Raw genomic sequence first — 22,828 nt, 5'->3', positions numbered from 1 at the left:
TAGAATAGGTACTATTTTGTTTGGATTGACATAATCAAGCCAGTGACCCTACTTAAGAATGGGGAACCAGCATCATGTTTGAGGGTATTCGCAAAAGACAGATTTGTGAATATAAGAAAAAAAGTCATCATAAAGAATGAAGATACAGTTTATTACTTTTTAAACACTACCCATTTTCATATCTAGTACAACGATTTTTGGATGCTTTTAGTTGTTTGTGGAGTATGAAAAAGAGTAAAGTTTATACAAAGTCACCAAAATTTGAAACTGAATCTCTTTGCCATATTATGGAGCTATTATAGCCCCAATATTCTATGCAAACAAGTTACCTTGGTTCTTTGTCTAATGGTGAAATGCAGTAGGATTGTTTAGACAGTAACAGAGGTCTGAATATCCTAAGATTGCATCGCTTCTCTCCACAAATGAAAATAGAGTTAAAAATGGTTAAAAAAAAGGGAGTGGGGAAGCACCAGTATTCTAACAGCAAGTGCACTGATGTGAAAGATTATGTGAATTTCCAAGTCCACAATCCCTTAGCTACCAACCTAAAATCCATGAAGTTCTGAGACAGCAGAGGAGTACATTGTTACATGCACTTCAGAGAGCAATTTGGCAATATCTGGGAAAAATAAAGATGAGTACAAGCTTTAAGCTAGTAGGTATATATCTAAGAGAAACTGTCAACCATATATATATATATATTAATATATATGAAGATAATTACTCGCAAGTGCATTAAAGCATTGCTTAGAATAGCAAAATAACCTAAATATTCTTAAACTTGAGAATAAACTTGTGGTCTCTTTATGGAATGGGATACTGTACAGTTTCAGTGTGAAAAACTAGGTGTATTCTGTATATCAACAAGGAATCATCTTAAAAACATCATATTAAGTTAAAAGAAAAAAGATATGTTTCAGAGTGACGTGTGTAAGATGACCTTCCCTCAGTCACTAACAAGCTCTGTTCCTTTCTATGTCTTAGTTTCCTTATCTGCCTGTTGAACTAATAACAGTATCAGGTTAGTAGAATGGGTGTGAGAATTAAAGGAACTATCATAAGCAAAGTGCTTGGAACTCTATTTGGACAACAGTAAATTATCAAGAAATACCATTATTACAAAAAAATTTACATAAATCTTAAAAACCTACAAAATAACTGATAATTTTTTATGGATACACTCATGTTCTAATTTTATAAAACCTGCTTGGCAACAGTGTACACAAATTTTGGAAATTGTGCAAGGTAAGAGAAGGTTGGAAAGAGGGGAGAAGAATAGAATTAGAGAACAGGCTTTTATGTAATGCTTTATTTCTTTAAAATTTATGATGCCAGTATGGGTGAATGTAAAGTTTTAAGCTTAACTGAATGTTGGCTAAAGGGTATTAGTTACGGTAGTTATATTAATAAACATTATTTATGTTTATCTCTTTGCAATTTTTTATGCTTAAAATATTTCATAGTTATAAATGGAAGCAAAACAAGATTGTGATAGTAAAATTTTTATAGGGAAATAAACAAAAAATGCAGCTAAGAGGTCAAACATAAAGGACAAACTTTGGGTGGCAGCTCAAAACAATTCTTTTTCCTCTGGGAAGGGAGCCCAGATCCAGAAGAGGGCCCTCAGAGGCCACAGGGGTCCTGCTTTTTCCTGTCTATCCCAGATGATTGATTCATGTTGGGTCAGTAAAATGTACTCTGGTGTGAAGCAATATTCAAGAAGATACACAGGCTAAGAGACAGTCTAACTCCAAATGCTGAGTTCTTGGAGTTGCCTATGGATCTACCGTTCTGTTTTGAATATTCAGTCCTGCCTTTGAATCTGGGAGATATTGCAGGAGCATCCAACAAAACCTCCATTTTGCTTAGAGTTCAATTCTTGGCTCACAGCAAAGAAATCTACAATCTTAAAATTAGTAGTTTATCTCTGATACAGAGAGGGTAATCACTTAACAGAATCCTTCTGTAGGCATAGATTATTTCCAGTTTCATCCAGAGGAGACTTCCAGAAGCATTTTCAGAGTTGGAATCTATGGATTCATACTCTGTCCAACTCTTTGTGACCCCATGTACTGTAGCCCTCCAGGCTTTCTGCCCATGAAATTCTCCAGGCAAGAATACTGGAGTGAATAGCCATTTCCTTCTCCAGGAGATCTTCCCAACATAGGGATCGAACCTGGGTCTCCTGCATTGCAGGCAGATTCTTTACCATACGAGCCACCACAGGAGCTCCAATAAAGCTATTACTTCCTCTAAATTCAATTCTGTGTACTTAATTTGTCACACAGCAATTCAAAGGTAAATTGCTACAAATTTTTGGACATATGCAATGCAAAAATGTGTAGCAAAATGTAAAATTAATGGATGTGCTGATTGTGATGATATACCTAAGAGCTTTTATTTTTTTAATGTTTTATGTTAATGAAATTGACATAGACTTTTAATGAAATTATTAACATAAACATTTATGTTAATGAAATTATTAACATAACAGAGGATTAGATGGTTAGATGGCATCACTGACTGATGGACGTGAGTTTGAAAAAGCTCTGGGAGTTGGTGATGGACAGAGAAGCCTGGCATGGTGCAGTCCATGGGATCGCAAAGAGTTGGACTAGATTGAGCAATTTAACTGAGTGAAATTATAAATCTGTTACTCTGTATAACTGAGAAAACATTTACATATTGTTTTGTATTTGGACATGTGCAATGGAGGCCAAGTATATTCATGAGGCTATTTGACAATTGATTCAACATATAGTAATAGTTCTTTCTTCAAATCCATAAATTTTAAGAAAAAAACTTGTAGCTGCTTAATGTTAATAAACAGGATGATTTTCATAACATGATTGATACAAAACAATGGGAAAAGAGGATTTTTTTGATACATAATATATACTATTATATATGAATGGATTAACTAGGTCTTCTGTCAACAGATAGTTTCACTTCCTGAAATTAACAGAAGGTCTCATAAGAAGTTTCTGCTGAAAATCAGCTGTCAGGGAAGAGGTTCACTGTAGTATATTAAATAATAGAGCTTCTTCAAAACAATGAAAGGGATACAACAAAGATTACTCTTTAAAATTTATTAACATTTTTGCTCAACCTAATTTGCAAAATGTGATGGTGAATTTGACTGCAAGTTGAAATTTAATGTTTGTGCTATCAGAAGAAAATTATATCATATTCAAAACATTTTTTCTTTTGATTTTTCAATTGAATATAATTTAGCACTTTAAGAGGTTAGTAGATAGGCTCTCAATAAGACTTGGATCACAAACAAATTTAGCAATCATGCTAATTTCTGTTTTCCTCCTTAACTCCAGTGTGTGGTGAATTAAGTGCTCTTCTTTTTTCTCACTTTTCCTGGGGCAGGGAAGGGTTATAGCTGTACACACATGACAGAGTTATGTTTCTTTGGACGAGGAAAGCAGTGCAGTGTTGTCTGGTGCTCTTCTTTGGGCATTTTACATGTCTGACCAGTGCTGGTCTCTATATTTACTAACCCTAGGGAAAGAGTTTCAAGGAGAGGGACAAGATCTGAACCAATGTCTTCATTAAACCCAAGATAGCAAGAATACCTGCTTCCTTTGCATGGGTTGGGGGGGGGTCAAATATAATACATTTTTACTCAACTTTAATTCTTGAGAGTTGGAGGAAAACTCTCAAAAGGGTCAGTTCATCTGTCACTTTTTTTTATATAGCTTTGTTCCTCTTCATATAGAGACTTTGACTGTTTTTAGATTACACTTATATTTAAGATAATTGTCTTTTATTGACTGCTCACTTTTTGTTGGCTCTTGTAATTTGTCAAATTAACTAGCATAAGGTGATTCATAATATTTCTTGATCATTTTACCATTTGTAAGATCTGTAGTGATATCCACTCTCACTCCTGATATTGCTGATTTCTGTCCTCTGTTTTCCTGAGCTGTCTAGCCTGAAGTTTATCAATATTATTGGTCTTCTTATAGAACCAGTTATTTGCTTCATTGATTTTGTTATTAATTTTGTATTGCTTATGCCTTTGATGTCCGTCCTCTATTATTTTGTTCCTCTTGCGTACTTTGGGTTTACTTTGTGTGTGTAGTTTTTTGTTTTTTTTTTCCAGTTTCTTAAAATGAGAGTGTAGGTCATTGATGTGAAATTTTTTTTTTCTTTTATCATATAGGTATTTTAGTGCCATAAATTACCCTCTAAGCACTGGTTTATCTCCAGCAGGTATTTTGATAGGTCATGTTTTAATTTTCAAAAATTCATTTGATATGCAGTACACATTACTTTCTTATTTTCCTTTGGATTTCTTTTTAACCCATGGGTTATCTGAAAGTTATCTGGTTTCCAAATATTTGGGAATTAGGGTCTAAGATTAATGTATTAATTTTGATTACTTTATGCCTCTTTTTCCTTTACTGTCACAGTTTTATCATTTGAGACCAACAGGCTGAACAGGTGAGTCACTGGTGTAACTGATATTCTCTTTCATCATAGTATTGTGTTCTTATGTGATCCCTGAAGAGACTGGAGGTTTTTATTTTGTTTTGTTTGTTTTCTCTGTTACCTAAATTACTTCTGTGTCCTCTGGGGTGAATCATTTTGTATGTATTTTTGTCTATCATGTTGCAAGACTTTCTTTTTTCAAATTTTTAGTAATCCTTGGTTCTTCATTCATATTTAAGAAAGAGACAATCTAAATGCTGACTGTGAGCTCTTATGGGTTTTGCATCAACCTACGACTGGTCAGGGAGCCTACCATTAGGCAGAAGCTCTCTTAACTGTGGAAGACTTTGTTCTGGGACACCAAATGCTTGTTCTGATTCTCCCCAGGGATGTTGTGTACTTTCTTCAGATATTATTCTTCAGTTCTTGGTCTGGGTTTGTGAGGGGCACAGTTGTCTAGCTACTGATAATTCTGTTCGTGCAGGTGGAGTATATTTTGATTGGCTTTCTTATTTATAGGTCACTTCTCATTGTTTGATACTTATGTAACTGGAATCTCTGAGCTCTGAGCTTCTCCAGGTTTCAGCTAGTAAAACTGGTTTTCTACTCAGATTCAGTCCTCTCCATACTCCCTCCTGCCAGCCATTCTTCCTTTCTTCCTTTGTGAGTAGGTCCAATTATATCTGATTCTCTTTTATTAGTAGTAATAATAATGGGTATATTTTAATCCTTGGTAGTTACAGTGCTTTATTTTTTTAAAACAGAATTATGCCATTGTATCCTTACTACCAAGAATCATTTGATAGGAGCATAGTATGCTCATATGTATGTGCGCTCAGTTGCTCAGTTGTGTCCAACATTTTGTGGCCCCATGGACTGTAACCCACCAGGCTCCTCTGTCCATGGAATTTTCTAAGCAAGAATATTGGAGCAGGTTCACATTTCGTACTCCAGGAGATCTTCCTGACCCAGGGGCCAAACCTGTGTCTCTTATGTCTCCTGCACTGGCAGGTGAATTCTTTACCACTAGCGCCACCTGGGAAGCCCATGTGCTCATATCTATGTATAATTTATAAACTATACAAGAAAAGGTGTTGTTCATTTATTAATGTAATTTGTTGTAAAGAAGGTTTTCCCATATGTTAGAGATTTATAAGAATTTAGGAAATATATGCAAAAAATGATGCGGGAACTCTTTGGGCATTATGTTGCAGGGGCTTGTTCAACACTTTGTATATATGTTGTTGCTTTGCAATAGATGCTATTTGATAGGCTATAACTAAGTTGATTTTTTAATTAAATGCTTTCTACCAGGTTAAAGGTGATCAAATAAAATGACATCTCAATTATTTGCGAACTAAGATGCTGAAATGAATATAAAATTCAATAAAATGCTATTGTTCTGAAGACCTAAGGGATGAGGTGTCGATGAGAGGATGCTGCATAACACTTTGGTATCTGTAATCGAGTTTGTAGTATTTCTTAAGCACATGTTTTCTTGTGTGTTTTCCAAGGTAGTGGAGTTCCTCAATATTCTTGGAGTAATATTTGGGGAGGGGAAACATCCAGTTCCACAATATTTTCTCCTTTGGGGGAAGTTGGCCAGGTATGAACTATGTAGCATGCCATATCTGGCCCTTGATGAGGGTTCCCATCACAGTTACCAGGCTGTGTGTGACTCACCAGAAAGAAACAGGTTTAGGAAAACAAAAGATCTGGTTTTCTGTTGTTGTCTGTTTGGAGTCTGGGGGATAGAGAGAGACTGTGGAAGGAGGGCAATGAGAAGGGAGGGAGGGAGGAGAGAAAGACAGATACATTTGACACCGATGTCATCATGAATCATAGAATCTCAGAAAAGCAGAGTGCATCTTGTTCAGCCCCCTTTCCAATATGAATCTACTTTTCCAGCTTCTTTGACAGAATGGTTTAAATACTTGCATTGGTAGGTAGCTCAGTTCTCTGTAGGCTGTCATGTATTAGTATATTTCAGATCTAACTGAACTGGGAAAAATCTACCGCCTCAGTTACTTGTCTTCTGCTAAGTCACTTCAGTCGTATCCGACTCTGTGCAACCCCATAGACGGCAGCCCACCAGGCTCTGCCATCCCTGGGATTCTCCAGGCAAGGATACTGGAGTGGGTTGCCATTTCCTTCTCCAGTGCATGAAAGGGAAAAGTGAAAGCGAAGTCGCTCAGTCGTCCAACTCTTAGCGACCCCATGGACTGTAGCCTACCAGGCTTCTCCATCCATGGGATTTTCCAGGCAAGAGTACTGGAGTGGGGTGCCATTGTCTTCTAGAACAACGTAAAATAATGCTACTGCCACTCTGGTTTTTGAAGATGGATTTCAGTTTTTTCTTTTACATCTTCTGGCCTTTTTAAGTTAAATGTCTTATTTCCTTCAATCACTCTTTACTTAAACACTCAGTATTTTGACTGATTTTTTCTTGGTACTCCCTAATTTTCAGTATCCCTTTACAAACTTATTAAGATTGAATTATAACCTACATGTAAAGGTACACAACTTGTAAATGTGCAGCTCCATAAATTACCACAATTTGATCAGTACCCAGAGTAAGAGAAAGAACATTATAGATGTCCAATAAACCCCATCCTGTGCCCTTTTATTCACTACTCTCCTACGCCCGAATATAATCATATTCTAATTTCTAACACCGTTGAACAGTTTTGTCATTTTTGACATATTTTATAAAATTAGAACCAGATTGTCTGAACATGTCACAGTTTTGTTTGCAAGAGTCATCCATGTTGTTGTGTGTAGTTGTAGTATATACTAATTCATTTATGTGGTTTTTCCGCTATACGATAACACAATGTATTTTTTTCTTTTACCATTATGCCTAGTGGATTGTTTACAGTTTGGGGCTGCTATGAAGGTGCTGTGAATATCCTTGTACATGTCTTTGTGCGCATATGTGCATGAACTTTCTATTTCTATTGGATATATACTTATAAATAAAGTTGTCAGGTTATAAGTTATATATATGTTTAGTTTGAGCTTCCCAGGTGGCGCTAGTGGTAAAGAACCTGCCTGACTATGCAGGAAACATAAGAGACGCAGATTTGATTCCTGGGTCAGAAAGATCCTCTGGAGGAGGGCATGGCAACCCACTCCAGGACTCTTTCCTGGAGAATCCCATGGACAGAGGAGCCTGGCAGTTTATAGTCCATAGGCTTGCATAGAGTCAGACACAACTGAAGTGTCTTAGCACGCATGCATGTTTAGCTTTAGTAGATAATGCCAAACAGTTTGTAAAGTGATTGAGACATTCCCAGCAATCATACATAGAAGTCATGGCCCCAGTCTCATTATTTTAAATTTTGATCTTAGAAATTCTCGTAAGTATGTGATATTATCTCACTGTGATTTAAATTTGGATTTTTCTGATTATTGATGAGGTCTTCCATATGTTTGTTAGTCATTTGGATATCCTTTTTTGAGAAGTGTCTGCTCAAGATTCTTCCATTTGTCTACTGTAATTTTTGCCTTTTCATAATTGATTGAATGTATTTTCCATATATTCAGGATAGAAAATCTTTGTTGATTGTGTGTGCTGGAAATATCTTCTCCCACTCTGTACCTTGACTTTTTTCTCTCTTAATTTTGATGTAATAGTTCAATTCATTAATTTCTTCCTTTATGAACAGAGCTTTATTTTTATCCTGTTTTACATTTCTATGCTATCCCAAGATCATAAATATATACTCCTATGTTATCTTATAGTAATTTTATTGTTTAATGTTTACATTAGATGTATATTTTACCTGCATTTACTTTTTCAAATACGGTATGAAGTAGAGGTCAGGTTCCAATGAGACGCCTATTATATCGATACATCCTAGCAAGGATGTCAGGCAGGCATAGATATAAAAATTTGGATTTCCAAGTGGAGGTCTACATTGAAGTTAAATTTCTGGGAGTGTTTAGTGTGCAAATGCTCAGTTATGAGATTGCAGTTACTAGAGAAGTGAGCACAGATTGAGAAGAAACCTGAAGACAGAGCCCAGGGACACTCCAGCGTGTCACCTGAATCTTCACTCAGGACTCTGCTGGGTGCTAACGTGGAGGACAATGTACTAACATAAGGCAGAGTGTACTCTATAAATTCTGACTATCTGGATATCACCTTCAGTAGTGCATCCCATGATCATGTTGGCTTATGACACAGTCAAGTCAGAATATAAACTTAGTTCAATGTTACGGAAGCTAGAATGTCATATTTTAAAATATGAGTTGTTGTTAAGCCAAATGCCTCATTCTGTCCTAATGGAGTTAATTAGTTGTCATATAAAGCAATGATTTGTATTTTTTTTCTCGAGCATTTATGAGCTTTTCATGTTCCTTGAGTTATTTGTCTTAACCTACCAGGATATTTTGGGATTCTAAATAATGAATCCAACATGTTAGCTACGTCTCATATATCCAGACATTCAACATTTTTAGGTTTGATAAGTAAGGGATTAATAGGGATTATTGGATACTGTAAGGTCATATCTTGAAATCTTTGACTGATACACTAGAAACCTTCCTCTTCTAGCTGACACTGTTCCCAATCTCAAAGCTGGTTTGAGCAAAGCTGCTCAACTCTATGTAACTTATTGCCATCCAGGTCATATTTCCTTGGCTCTTCTAGGAAGGTTCTCAGGAGAACCTTCCTAGAAACTTTCTCTCAGCTTCTCATGACAGAAGCCATCTTTCTTTGAATTCTCACTTTATGTTGCCTAATGCTGGAATCTCACCCACATTCTTGACAGTGTAAATTACTTCCTGTGTCAATTTATTTCACCTCTGCCGAAAGGAATATACAGAAGATGGTATGATGTGTGCTCAAATGTCACAGTTGGCCTCCAGCCACCTCCAGCAATGTGAAAGTAAAAATTGTGCAGAGTAACTTTTATTCAGCCAAAAGCAAAAAGAAAAAGCCCCTTAGCATGCAGACATTTCAGTTGCAACATTTATGAAGTGCCTGTTTTATGCAATGTGCAGTTTTAGATGCTAATATGAATTATGGTTCCCTGCCATCACACTGTCTTTCTGATCTAGACGTCTGTCACTTACATTGCTGTTGAGCCTACAACTCTACAATTTTCTTTATTTTTCACATAATTTGTTCTCCAGTCATTGCCTGTGATTTCATTGCTTCTTTAAGACCGCTCTATAGGTTGTTACAAGGTACTTTTCTAAGTTCTTTCTAGCAGTGACAGTATTTGACTCTTTACATCCACATGCTTAGCATTCGTATCCTGTGAACCACCTTTTCTTTTATACTGTCATACAGAGTTTGTAATGAGAAATAAGAACACTGAGTCTTTTAGAGGTTAAACCATGTAGTTTCTGGCCAGCAGGGTCTAGAAAATAAATGCCTTCATCTCCAGTTCTGTTCTTTTTTTTCTAGTCCACAAACTGTGACTTCAAAATTGCAGAGGCATTGAATTTAAGGACCCCTAGTAACAGTGAATACAGACTCAAAACTCTCTTAACTGTACCTCATGACTGTTACAAATGCCATGTAAAATAAGATACTGCTGCTCCTGATCTTAGGAGCAGGCTACTACTATTACACTCCCAGGAAATATTTGAGGTCTGAAACTTGTGTCTCAGTTACAAGGGATCATTTATTCCTGAAATATTTACAGTAGTATTTTTATAAGGCATGTGACCAAATCATAATATGTGCCTTTAGGCAGTGAAGGGATAAAGGTGGTTGATTATCAGTAGGAAACTTGGATGTTATATACTTGAAATCGGGATACAAAACAAAACAGACAGCTCAAGATCGCAAAGGGAAAAATTAGTAATCCATGAATAATAAACAGGAAAAATATTTTTAAAAGGTAGGATGTCAGAACACCTCTGAGAACAGTTTAACATATATGATCCGCACTATGTATAGCAGATTACCTAAATTCAAACTGACCTTGGCTACTGTATGGAGGCAGTATTTTTGAAAGAATGAGCTGTACTAAAACAGTTTCTGCAATATATTAGGCACAACTATGCTTTCCTTCCATGTTAGGCATGCAGAACTTTTTCCCACCTGTTTATTTTTCCTTAAACAAACATATTATCTGATATAACTTGTCCAAAGAAAATTTTCTCTTCCTCTATATGAATGAACTCCCCTCTTACCCTTTTGCTAAATCCTGGAGTTGTGATGTAGTTCAAGATCTTATATTACATCCATGTCACTTTTTGGAATCACTTCAATGGTATAGTGACTTGAATTATTTTCAAGTATTTAATCAGCTTCTGTTTAAGTCGATTTTCTCCTTTGATGGTGTAAATTTATTTTCCAAATGCAAATGTATGATAATACAGATTGGACTCCCTATACTGTTATAAGGTTTGAAACAAATAATAAGCTTTTGTCTTAAAATCTTTTTTAGCTGTAAAAAGTAGAAAAATTAAGAATGTTTTATCAAGTCTGTACTGTAGGTTTCATGTGTGTGTGTGCTAAGTCACTTCCATCATGTTCAACTCTTTGCGACCCTGTGGACTGTAGCCCCACAGGCTCCTCTGTCCATGAGATTCTCCAGGCAAGAATACTGGAGTGGGTTACCATGCCCTCCTCCAGGGGATCTTCCTGACCCAGGGATCGAACATGCATCTCCTGGATTGGCAGGCGGGTTTCTTACCACTGGCACCACGTATGGCAGCTATTAAATACTGTAGTCTTTTATTTTCTTTACCTTGTTGAAAATTTAAGGTGTTATTCCATGGGAATGGATGGCTCCTAAAGAAATGGTTCTGAGTGTACTAAATGTAGGAAGAAATTTTTTAATAAATGGATTTTGACTTAACTCTGTGATAAAAATAGTAGGTGTCTGAGCCAAAGTTTTAGATTTATAATTAAGCTGTGATATTTGCTTGTTTGAGCTCTTTGGGAAAATGATATGCCTTTTCTGTACCTAAGTTTTCTCAGCTATGGATTCAAGGTGAAAACTGGCTCTTAGTCATTCAATTATGGAACACTTTAAATGAGATAGAGTATGTAATGTTCTTAGTGATTGCTCAGTAAATATTAGTTATTACTAAAATTTAAAAGAAGAGTATTATATAAAGTAGTGATCTTTCCAGAGGGTTGAAGAAAGGAACCACTAGGAAAAATTAAGAGGTTTCAGTTACTTTTAGTGGGCTTCCCTGGTGGTTCTGATGGTAAAGAATCCACTTGCAGTGCAGGAAACTCAGGTTCGATCCTTGGGTCAAGAAGATGCCCTGGATAAGGGAATGGCTACCCACTCCAATATTCTTGCCTGGAGAGTTCCGTGGACAGAAGAACCTGGTGGGCTTCAGCACATGGGGTAGCAAAGAGTTGGACGTGACTGAGCGACTAACATTTCTGAAATTGAAGCTCAGAAGTAACAGTTTATTATAGCTAATAAAAATACCTAACAAGGTAAATTGAGGAGCTTAAACTTTTAATCTGACTGTTTTATCATACAGCATTATTTGTTTAATATATAAAATTAATTTTTATTGGAGTATAGTTGCTATACTATGTGCTAACCATGGGACAGTTGCACTTATCTCCCATGCTATAAGATCATGCTTAAAATCTTGCATGCTAGACTTCAGCATTATGTGAATCAAAACCTTCCAGGTGTCCAAGTTGGATTTAGAAAAAGAAGGGGAACCAGAGATCAAATTGGTAACGTTCACTGGACCATAGAGAAAGCTGGGGAATTCCAGAAAAACATCTATCCCTGTTTCATTGATTGCACCAAAGCCTTCGACTGTGTGGATCATAATAAACTGTGGAAAGCTCTTAACAAAATGGTAATACCAGAACATCTTACCTGTCTCTGGAGAAACATGTATGCGGTTCAGGAAGCAACAATTAGAACCAGTTCAAGAGTGAGAAAGGACTATGACAGGGCTGTCTGCTGTCACCCTGTTTGTTGAATCTATACACTGAGCATATCATGAGAAATGCTGGACTGGATGAGTTACAAGCTGGAATCAAGATAAGCAGGAGAAACATCAACAACCTCAGATATGTGGATACCATTCTATTGGCAGAAAGCGAAGAGGAACTAAAGAGTCTCTTGATGAAGGTGAAGGAGGAGAGTAAAAGAGCTGATTTAAAAATAAATATTAAAAAAACTAAGACCATGACATCCAGCCCCGTTACTTCATGGCAAATAGAAGAAGAAAAGGTGGAAATAGTGACAGATTTCCTCTTCTTGGGCTCCAAGATCACTGCAGATTGTGACTGCAGCCATGAAATCAGATGTTTGCTTCTTGCAAGAAAAGCTATGACAAACCTAGACAGTGTGGTGAAGAGCAGAGACATTACTCTGCTGACAAAGGCCCGTATAGCCAAGGCTTTGGTCTTCCCAGTGGTCACGTACAGTTGTGAGAGCTAGACTGTAGAGGAGGCAGAGTGCCGAAGAATTGATGCTTTTGAATTGTGGTGCTGGAAGACTCCTGAGAGTCCCCTGGACAATAAGGAGATCAAACCAGTCAATCTTAAGGGAAATCAACCTTGAATGCTCATTGGAAGGAATGATGCTGAAGCTGAAACTCCAGTAGTTTGGTCATCTGATGTACACGGCTAACACATTGGAAAAGTCCCTGTTGATGGGAAAGATTGAAGGCAGAAGGAGAAGAGGGTGTCAGAGAATGAGATGTCTGGTATCACCAATGCAATGGACATGAACTTGGGAAAACTTCAGGAGATGGTGAGGGACAGAGAGACATGGTGTGCTGCAGTCCATGGGGTTGTAAAGAGTTGGACAGGACTGGGTGACTGAACAGCAACATAGTTGCTTTACAATATTGTATAAGTTTCTACTGTATGGTGCAATTAATCAGCCATACATATACATGTATCCTCTCCCTTTTGGACTTCCTTCCCATTCAGGTCACCACAGGGCATTAAGTAGTTGCCTGTGCTGTGCAGTATGTTCTCATTAGCTACCTATTTTATACACAGTATCAATAGTGTATATATATCAATCTCAATCTCCACTCCCCCTTTCCCTCTTGGTATCCATACATTTGTTTTCTCTATCTATGATACAGGGTTATTTAAAGTGGAAATTTGTGCTTTGTTGTTATTGTTTTAAGTCACTAAGTTGTACCCAACTCTTTGCAACCCCGTTGACTGTAACACCAGGCTCTTCTGTCTATGGGATTTCCCAGACAAAAATACTGGAGTGAGTTGCCACTCCCTTCTTCAGGGGAACTTCCTGACCCAGGGATGGAACTCTCACCTCCTGCTTGGCAGGCAGGTTCCTTACCGCTGAGTCACCAGTAAACAATAACTCAACTTTTGCCTACATTTTGAGTTTATCTGATTAAGATAATTAAAATTTTTCATTTGATGAACTTTCCTTGATGGAAAATACGCCATATTTTGTGCATTTTGAAATGTAAGTGTATGAGTAAATAAATAATAAATACCACTGGAGTTTGAGGACATTATACATCATTTCTCTGTTCTTCACCTAAATTTGAATTTGATTGAGAGAATATCCTAGGGTCAGATGGAAAAAGATGTTCTTCAAAAAGATAAATAAATCTCTATTGAATTGATGCTTAGGCTATAAGCACATGCATTTGCCATTGCTACTATTTTTCCCAGGATAGGCTTTGGAACAACTAGCCTAAAAGGGAACGTTTTGCTCTACAGTGTAGACTTTAATTTATCTAGGATCACTCTGGGGGCTCAGTGGTAAAGAATCTGCCTGTCAATGCAGGAGTCATGGGTTCAGTCCCTGGGTCAGGAATATCCCCTGGAGAAGGAAATGACAACCCACTCCAGTATTCTTGCCTGGCAAATCCCATGGGCAGAGGAACCTGGTAGGCTACAGTCCATGGGGTCCCAAATGAGTCAGACACAATTTAGTAACTAATCAACAACAGGATCACTACACCTGTTACATCACATTTACAGCTTTATTAGCTCCACCCAGTTGAGAGAAGCAAGGATTACCGACTTGTCCAATTCTATAGGGAGGAGTAAGAGGTAGAACAAAGCAGTTTTCTTAAAAATCAAGAGGTTCTAAGTAAGTGTAGAAGAAGAGAATACAGAAATGAAACCCTAGATGCATACCTGTTAAAGCTGAACTACTTGGCAAGATCATTGGCATTCACTGCGGTTGTGTAGTATGATCAATATCCTAAATGCTCTAGCCTAAAAAATAACCCCTCAAAATAAAATCCATATGTACATGTAAACATGGAAAGTGAAAGTGAAGTTTACTCAGTCATGTCCGACTCTTTGCAATCCATGGCCTATACAGCCCATGGAATTCTCCAGGCCAGAATACTGAAATGGGTAGCCTTTCCCTTCACCAGGGCATCTTCCCAAGCCAGGGATCAAACCCAGGTCTCCCACATTGCAGGTGGATTCTTTACCAGCTGAGCCACGAGGGAAGCCCAAGAATACTGCAGTGGGTAGCCTATCCCTTCTCCAGTGGATCTTCCTGACCCATGAATCGAACTGGGGTCTTCTGCATTGCAGGCAGATTCTTTACCAACTGAGCTACAAGGGAAGAATTCAAAGGGCTAATAGCAGACAATGATGTCATTTTTTTTCAAATTTCAAGATAATTAAATGAAAAATTATTGAAACTACTAAGTAAAAAGACAAAATATCAGTTCTTTGCTTTTTGTCAGATCATTCCAGTGTAAAATTTAAATATAGAAAGTAATCATTAGGTTTAGGTTGTGTGTGCGTGTGCTCAGTTGCTCAGTCATGTCCTGTTCTTTGAGACCCGACAGATTGTAGCCCTCCTGCCAGGCTTCTCTCTGTCCATGGGATTTCCCTGTCAAGAATACTGGAGTGGGTTGCCATTTCTTCCTCCAGAGGATCTTCCTGACCCAGGGATCGAACCAACATCTTCTGCATTGGCAGGCAGATTCTTTGTCACTGAGCCACTAGGGAATTCAGCAGCCTGGTGGCTAACTTCTTTTCTTACCTTGGTTACGTAGCACGAAGCTGGCTCAGCAGGTGTGAGTTAGTTCAATAGAAGAATAGTCACTGGGGTCCAAAGGCAACCCCTTTCAAACAGGGCCTCTCCCCTGACAAGAAAGTTTCTACTGATGCAGATCACATAGATTTCCTTGGTCCTTAGCCTTACAAATATATGGGGTGTTACTGATGCCAGTTTCCTCTCTGCTGGAATGTCGCACATGGATTTGAGCAGTGGGTGATGAGCACCAAGGGCTGGGCATGCTTGGCGGTGTGTGCCCATGACTAGCAACTAGGAAGCAGAGAGGGACACTCATGTTTCAAGGTAAGCGCAGGGACAACCATCAAAAGCCAAAAGTATGAATTATGTGGCTCAGACGGTAAAGGATCCATCTGCAATGTGGGAGACCTGAGTTCGATCCCTGGGTCAGGAAAGTCTCCTCGAGAAGGGAATGGCTACCCGTTCCAGTGTTCTTGTCATGGACAGTGGAGGCCGGCAGGCTTCAGTCCAAGGGATCACAAAGAGTCAGACATGACTGAGCTACTAACACACACACACACACACACAAATTGTACATTGCATCAGAAAGGCAGAATGGGTAGATGTCAGTGAACTTGGATTGGACACCTGTCCTCTAAGGTCAGTGTGATACTAGAAGGAGAAATTTAACCCTAAGAAGATCAAAAAGAGATTGATGATGAAAGGAATTCTGAGCCATTGGAATATTTTCCTCAGAGAAAGTGTGTTTAAACTAGGAAGAAAGGAATTGAGTTTATTTTGCACTGGCAAGATCACATATTTTGCCACCAGTTGAAATGAAGGATCACAAGGTAAGTTCAGTTACAGAGAAAAAAATTTAAAGCTCCATCTTTCATGACTCAGTTATATAAAATTCATACCTCAATTAAAAGAGAAATTGTTATTTGTATTCTACTTGAGGTCACGTTAAGATAAATTATTTGTATTTTTAAAAATGGGAGTTAGATGATTTCTCTTGGAGAGATATTTCTGTGCAAATACATTTTCTTTTGAATAGCATTTACTTTTCAACCAAATGCTTAATAAGCACGTCTTTGACTTTATTTTCCAAAGGTAAAAATTGGCCTAATGGGAGAAGAAAAATATCAAAATGATTTTTCTACTGTGTTTTCATAACAATCATTTTTCCTTAAACATAAAAGAAGTTATACTAGTATATCTAACTCTAGATACAGGCTGGAAAACTGAAAAAGATTGTATCACCAAGAGGAAATAGCATTAAAAAAATCCTCCTACTGATTTACTACTGTGTTGTATGTGCTCAGTCATGTCCAACTCTTTGTGACCTCTTAAACTGTAGCCGGCCAGGTTCCTCTGTCCATGGAATTTTCCAGGCAAAAATACTGGAGTAGGCTGCCATTTCCTCCTCCAGGGAATCTTTCCGACTCAGGGATCAGACACACTTGTGTCTCCTGCACTGGCAGGTGGATTCTTTACCACTGCACCACCCGCGAAGTCCACTGACTTACTATATCACCTTTTAAATAAGAGAAATGGAAACAAGTGTCAGGAATGTGCTTTCAAAAATGGGCTTTTCGCTTGTGGTATTTCATTCTGGCTCTAAACATAAGCTACAAATGAAATGAAAAGAGGACGTTTGTTTTTATAGAAAAAAACCCAAACTAGTTTGTTTTGTCACCTACTCTGTAACATTTCATTATGCCAGCTGTTGTTTTTTTGTTTTTGAATCTTTTCCTTTAGAAATAATTTTAAACTATTGAAAAGACACAGGAATAATACAATATCTGTATGCCTTTTGCCCATATTCACCTATTGTTGGCTATTATTTTCAATGATACTTGTCAAAAGTTTAGTATGTTGAGTACTAAAAGCTAGTCATACTGCTTTGTTTTGTGTGTTTCATGGGCAACATTCCTGTTTCCAGGGATGGTGAGCTCTGGCCAGTCCATGTAAGTCCTCTTAGGGCAATGGGAATCAAATTGCCTTTTTTTGGTAATCCTTAGGGAGGCCTCTCCACTTGTTGAAGGAAGAGTCAGTGAAGCTCCCAAGAATAGGTATAGATTTTAAAAGTTAAAGTCCCATTTTCCAATCTCACTGCTCCTTCTGAAACTAACAGTATCTTGTAAATCTTTCCAGAAACATTCCATGGATGTACAAAGATATATGGCTATTACTATAGCAACAGGTACATGGCTGTAGACACATGAAGAGGTATAAATACATTTGTAAATGAAATTACAGATACAGATTTAGAAATAATTTCCCATATATACTCTAATGGGATTATGTTCTATATGCTTTTCTGCAGCTTGCTGTTTCCATGTGGCAATAAATCTGAATTAGTTTGTGAGGTTAGGTCATATAGATTTGCCTCAATCTTTTTTAAAAGCTGCATAGTATTTCACTGGGTGTATATGCCATAATTTTTAATCTATATCACAAATGATAAGCATTTATTTTTTTTTACCTTTTTCTGTTATAAAACTAATAAATATCCTTAGCTTAACTGAGAGTTTCTGTAAAATTTGTAGCAGGGTATTTGTGGATTTAAATTGTGATAACAATTTTTAGATAATTTTGATAATGATTGATATTTCTTGTGTTTGGAAAACCGTATGCATTCAGAAAATATTTACAGAAAGAGGGAAGGGAGGAAAGGAGGTAGACAGGGAGCGAAAGAAGTAGTGAAGGGTAGTCTCTTGGGGACAGTTTTCTTTACCTAAGTGAAGAAGAAGAGGGACCTTTCAAACAAGATTATGAGTGCTTTTATTTGACAGTTTTCTATTATGCTTTATATTTTTAAATTTATGTACTTTTAATGTGTAATTTTTATATCTTTCAGAGACAAACTTGACTGTTACATCCTTAGGAGGAATATAAAAAATAGAATGTTAAATATTCTTATTGTATGGTCTTGTCATACCCTAAACTTCTTCATCACACCTGCATTTTCTTTCAGTATCTATCTCCTTAGATAGACCAGAGGCAAGAAGCACCATAAGGAATGAGACCATGTCTGTCTTTTCAGTGTATTCTCTAAATAAGGACGTTTAGGTGTTCAACATTTGTTAAAAGCAAAAAGGTGGGGAGGAGAGAATTAGAGAGACACAAAGAGATAGAGAGAAATGGACACACAGAGAGAGAAATAGAGAGAAAGGGAGGAAGGGAAGGAGGGAGGGAGCGAGAAGAGGAAGGAAACAAGCAGGGTGATGATGCCAGGAGTTAGAGCTGTAAATATGGGGGAAATAGGTGAAAACCACAGCAGACAGTGACTGCAACCATGAAACTAAAAGACACTTACTGCTTGAAAGAAAAGCTATGACAAACATAGACAGCGTATATAAAAGCAGAGACATCACTTTGCCGACAAAGGTCGGTATAGTCAAAGCTATGGTTTGTCCAGTATGTATGGATGTGACAGTTGGACAATAAAGAAGGCTGAACACCGAAGAACTGATGCTCTCGAATTGTGCTGCCAGAGAAGACTCTTAGAGTCCCTTGGACAGCAAGGAGATCAAAGCAGTCAATCCTAAAGGAAATCAATCCTGAATATTCATTGGAAGGACTGGCTGAAGCTAGAGCTCCAATACTTTGGCGACCTGATGCAAAGAGCTGACTCATTTGAATAGACTCTGATGCTGGGAAAGATTGAGTGCAGGAGGAGTAGGGGACGACAGAGGATGAGATTGTTGGATGGCATCATCGACTCAATGGACATGAGTTTGAGCAAGCTCCGGGAGAGAGTGAAGGACAGGGAATCCTGGCGTGCTGCAGTACATTGGGTCACAGAGTCAGACACGACTGAATGACTGAACAATAACAAGGTGAAAAGTAATGGTAAGAAAGAAAAAAACTCACAGGTATATGAATCTCAGTATTTTCTGACTTTAGAATTGGGAAACATTGGGTCATTTTTCTGAAAACCAGAGGAGTTGACCGTAGCTTAGTTTCTGACTGCAGAGTGAAAGCTGTGAGTGTTGGAAGGTCTAGAGTAAGAAGGATTGTTTGTAGGACTTGTTTTTCCATTTCAGTGATACAGAGAGAACTAGGAAAGGTATCACGGTAAAGATGAATACCTGCTTTCTATTATTAATGCTAGGAAAATAGGAATATAATTCCAATCATGAATCCATCAAAGAAGGGCTGTTTGGAAATTGCACTGGACTCGAAGCTTATGTTATTTAATAGCATGAGGTTCTCTGAGGTGGTTTTGCTTATTTTTATTTTAGATTAGAGTGTAATATAGTAGAGACATTTATAAAACATTTCCTAGCTGAAATTTCTTTTTGAATCTAGTACATCATAATTATATAACTCTTCATCTTAATATTTTTCTATGTCTGTATATACCTGGTCTTCCCTGGTGGCTCAAATGGTAAAGAATCTGCCCACAATGCAGGAGACCTGGGCTCAATCCCTGGGTCAGAGAAGGTATTTATATAATTATAATACGTAGAGACATTCACATTAAAGAAATGAACCATCTTAAATTCAATACCATTCAGAAGTGTTGCTAAACATAAAACAGTAAGAAGTAGATTATTCAATTTATAAGCTTCTTTTTGTTTTTCTGTTTCACTTTCATTTTTGGGCTGTGTGTGTTTTCGCCAACATTGAAAAGTGGGTTCTTGAAAGGAAAATAAATGATATATTTAATTATTAACAGGTTGCATATTTTTGTTCATTTCACTTATCAGTATGCCTGATTGATGGCTTATTCCAGCAATAACAGAGAGTGGGCTTCAAATTTTACTCTAATAGGGTGAATTGTTAACCTATGGAATATGCCTCATTTGGATTGCCTCTCAATTATTGGAGTTAAATCAACAGGAGGCTGATGCTGCTCATACCTTTAAGAAGAAACTGGCAGAAAGTAGTGCTCATAGAAAAGTTTCCTTTACAAGTTAGGAAAACATTTTGGCTTCATCCTACGTATACTACACTCCAAGGTCTATTGCTACTGTTTTCCGAATTACTCACTGACTTGATGAATGGCAGTTACAAGTAGTGCTTTTATTGCAATACACAGATGTTGGTATTTTCCACAATTTTCTGGAGGTAAATGGAGAGCTTTCATATAGAAAAACTTATTTCAGATGTAATAAAAGAACCTAGATTTCTACTTTTTAAAGATCCATACAACTCCTAGATTTTTATTTTTACTTATTTTTTAAAGAAAGTCTATTTAAGGAGCCTGTCTTTCTTGGCATTGATAGAAAGCAGATGTTGATGGGATGAAGCCAGGAGGTTTAATGCGAATAATACACAGATAGAAACATCACACTAGTATCTCAGACGGTAAAGCATCTGCCTGCAATGGGTTCAGTTACTGGGTTAAGAAGATACCCTGGAGAAGGAAATGGCAACCGCTTCAGTATTCTTGCCTGGAGAATTCCATGGACAGAGGAGCCTGGCGGGCTACAGTCCATGGGGTTACAGACTCGGATATGACTGAGTGACTAACACACACAGGAAACATCATGTCAAGGGTCAGAAATGGCTTAGAATTTTAATATACAATCGAGTAAAGCTAAGAGAGTGGGTGTGTGTGTTTGTGTGTATAAATTTGTGGGTATGTATGGAGAGAGAGAGGTTCAGATGGAGCTGATGATGAAAATGAGATGAAAATAAGGAAATGTTTTATGAAAATAGTCTATGTTAAAATTCAGTTCTCCAAATAATTTGGCATTACTTTCATTCATTCCATTTATTTTAATTTTTACTGGACTGTAATTACTTTAAACAATGCTGTGTTAGTTTCTGCTGTGTAGGAAAGGGAATCAGCTGCATGTATATATGAGTGAGTGCTCAGTTGCTCAGTCATGTCCCACTCTTTGCGACCCCATGGACAATAGCCCACCAGGCTCCTCTGTCCATGGAATTTTCCAAGCAAGAATACTGGAGGGGGTTGCCATTTCTTACTCCACGGGATCTTCCCCAACTCAGGGATCGAACCTGCATCTCTCGCATCTCCTGCATTGGCAGGCGGATTCTTTACCACTGTGCCATCTGGGAAGCCCCTATATATATAAATATATCCCCTCTTTTTTGGATTTCCTTTACATTTAGGTCAGCACAGAGCATTGAGTACATTTAAATTTATTTCAGATGTTTTAAGTTCACAAAGTGTGTGAGACTTTTAAATTAGGAATCATAATTCAATATAAAGAAATGTAGGGATGAATTTCTCAGAAAAGTTTCCAAGAGTTTTTTTGTATAACTATACTATTTTCTATTTGAGCACCTTACTATATCCAGAAACTTAAGACTGTTTCAGAGGGAGAAAAAAAAGCTTACATTTTGTTAAATAACGTGACTTTGTAAATCAATAAGACTTTTGCCTTGTGTATAGTTATGTATACTAGAAAAGCTTTACAGTGAAATCCGAATAATATTCATAGTTGTTCATTTTTTCCCATATGTCTGCTTTCTCCACACACACATAGCCTTCCCTATTATCAACATCAATGGAGTGAGGGGTGCAGGTTCATCAATTCCTTACAACTGATGAACCTACACTGACACATCATGATCACCCAGTGTCCATACTTTACATTATAGTTGACTCTTGGTGATGTACATTCTGTGGGTTTGGGCAAATGTATAATGACATGTACCCATATGCCCTGAAAATCCTTTGTGCTCTGCCTTTTCATCACTCTCCACTGCCTGGCCTCCAAACCTTTGGCAACCACTGATCTTTTACTGTCTCCATAGTTTTGCCTCTTTCAGAATGTCATATAGTTGGTATTGTACAGTATGTAGCCTTTTTAAGATTGGATTTTTTTTTTTCACTTAGCAATATGTCTTTAAATTTCTTCTGTGTCTTTTCATGACTTGGTAGCTCATTCCTTTTTAGCACTGAATATTATCCCAGGGTTCATTTATCTATTCATTTTGGTTGCTTCCAAGGTTTAATAATTAGCAATAAAGCTGCTGTAAGCATCTATGTGCAGGTTTTTCTGTAAGCATAATCATTCAACTCCTTGGGATAAATATCAAAGAATTCTCCAATGATTTTTTGATAGTGCTTTGAATATTTAAAAATTTCCCTACTTTTTGTTTATATGGCATTAATGAAATTTTTTATAGTTTCTATTTTATGTGTAATAGTATGTTCTGGTAGTTTTTCACCAATACCTAGCCTGTCTAGATAGTAACCTGTTTGTATGCTACCTTCTGTGATTTTTTTGTGACCATATATCTGTGCCAACTAGTGGATTTTGTCGATAAAATAATGATTTTGTTTGAATAGTTCATAAATGACCCTCAAAATGATAAAGTGAAAAGAAGTCAAAAATTCTAAACAACGTTTGAACAAATCAAATGCATTTTCATAGTTATCTCCTTTAAATCGTATCTCACCAATATTTTACCCACTGGAAGTTTCTTAAAACTTTAAGGCAGAATAATTCTCGTTAATATCTATAGGTTTTCAGGTAATT

General features: G+C 37.2%; 1 protein-coding gene across 5 annotated transcripts in view; it reads left to right on the top strand.

Moving 5' to 3' along the window:
- Nucleotides 1-22,828, top strand: part of CFAP299 (cilia and flagella associated protein 299) — a 638,853-nt gene that overhangs the window by 260,178 nt on the left and 355,847 nt on the right. The window contains exon 4 of one of the 5 annotated variants that reach the window (XM_081583831.1): nt 20,202-20,273. The exons of the other annotated variants lie outside the window; for them this stretch is intronic. Coding sequence (XP_081439957.1) covers nt 20,202-20,273 — 72 coding nt within the window. The remainder of the gene's footprint in view (nt 1-20,201; nt 20,274-22,828) is intronic. 5 annotated transcript variants of the gene reach the window in all.

Source organism: Giraffa tippelskirchi, chromosome 1 (genome assembly GCF_054371585.1).
Source record: "Giraffa tippelskirchi isolate mGirTip1 chromosome 1, T2T-mGirTip1v1.2.pri, whole genome shotgun sequence".
NCBI lineage: Eukaryota > Metazoa > Chordata > Mammalia > Artiodactyla > Giraffidae > Giraffa > Giraffa tippelskirchi.
This window is presented reverse-complemented; position numbering and strand designations above follow the sequence as displayed.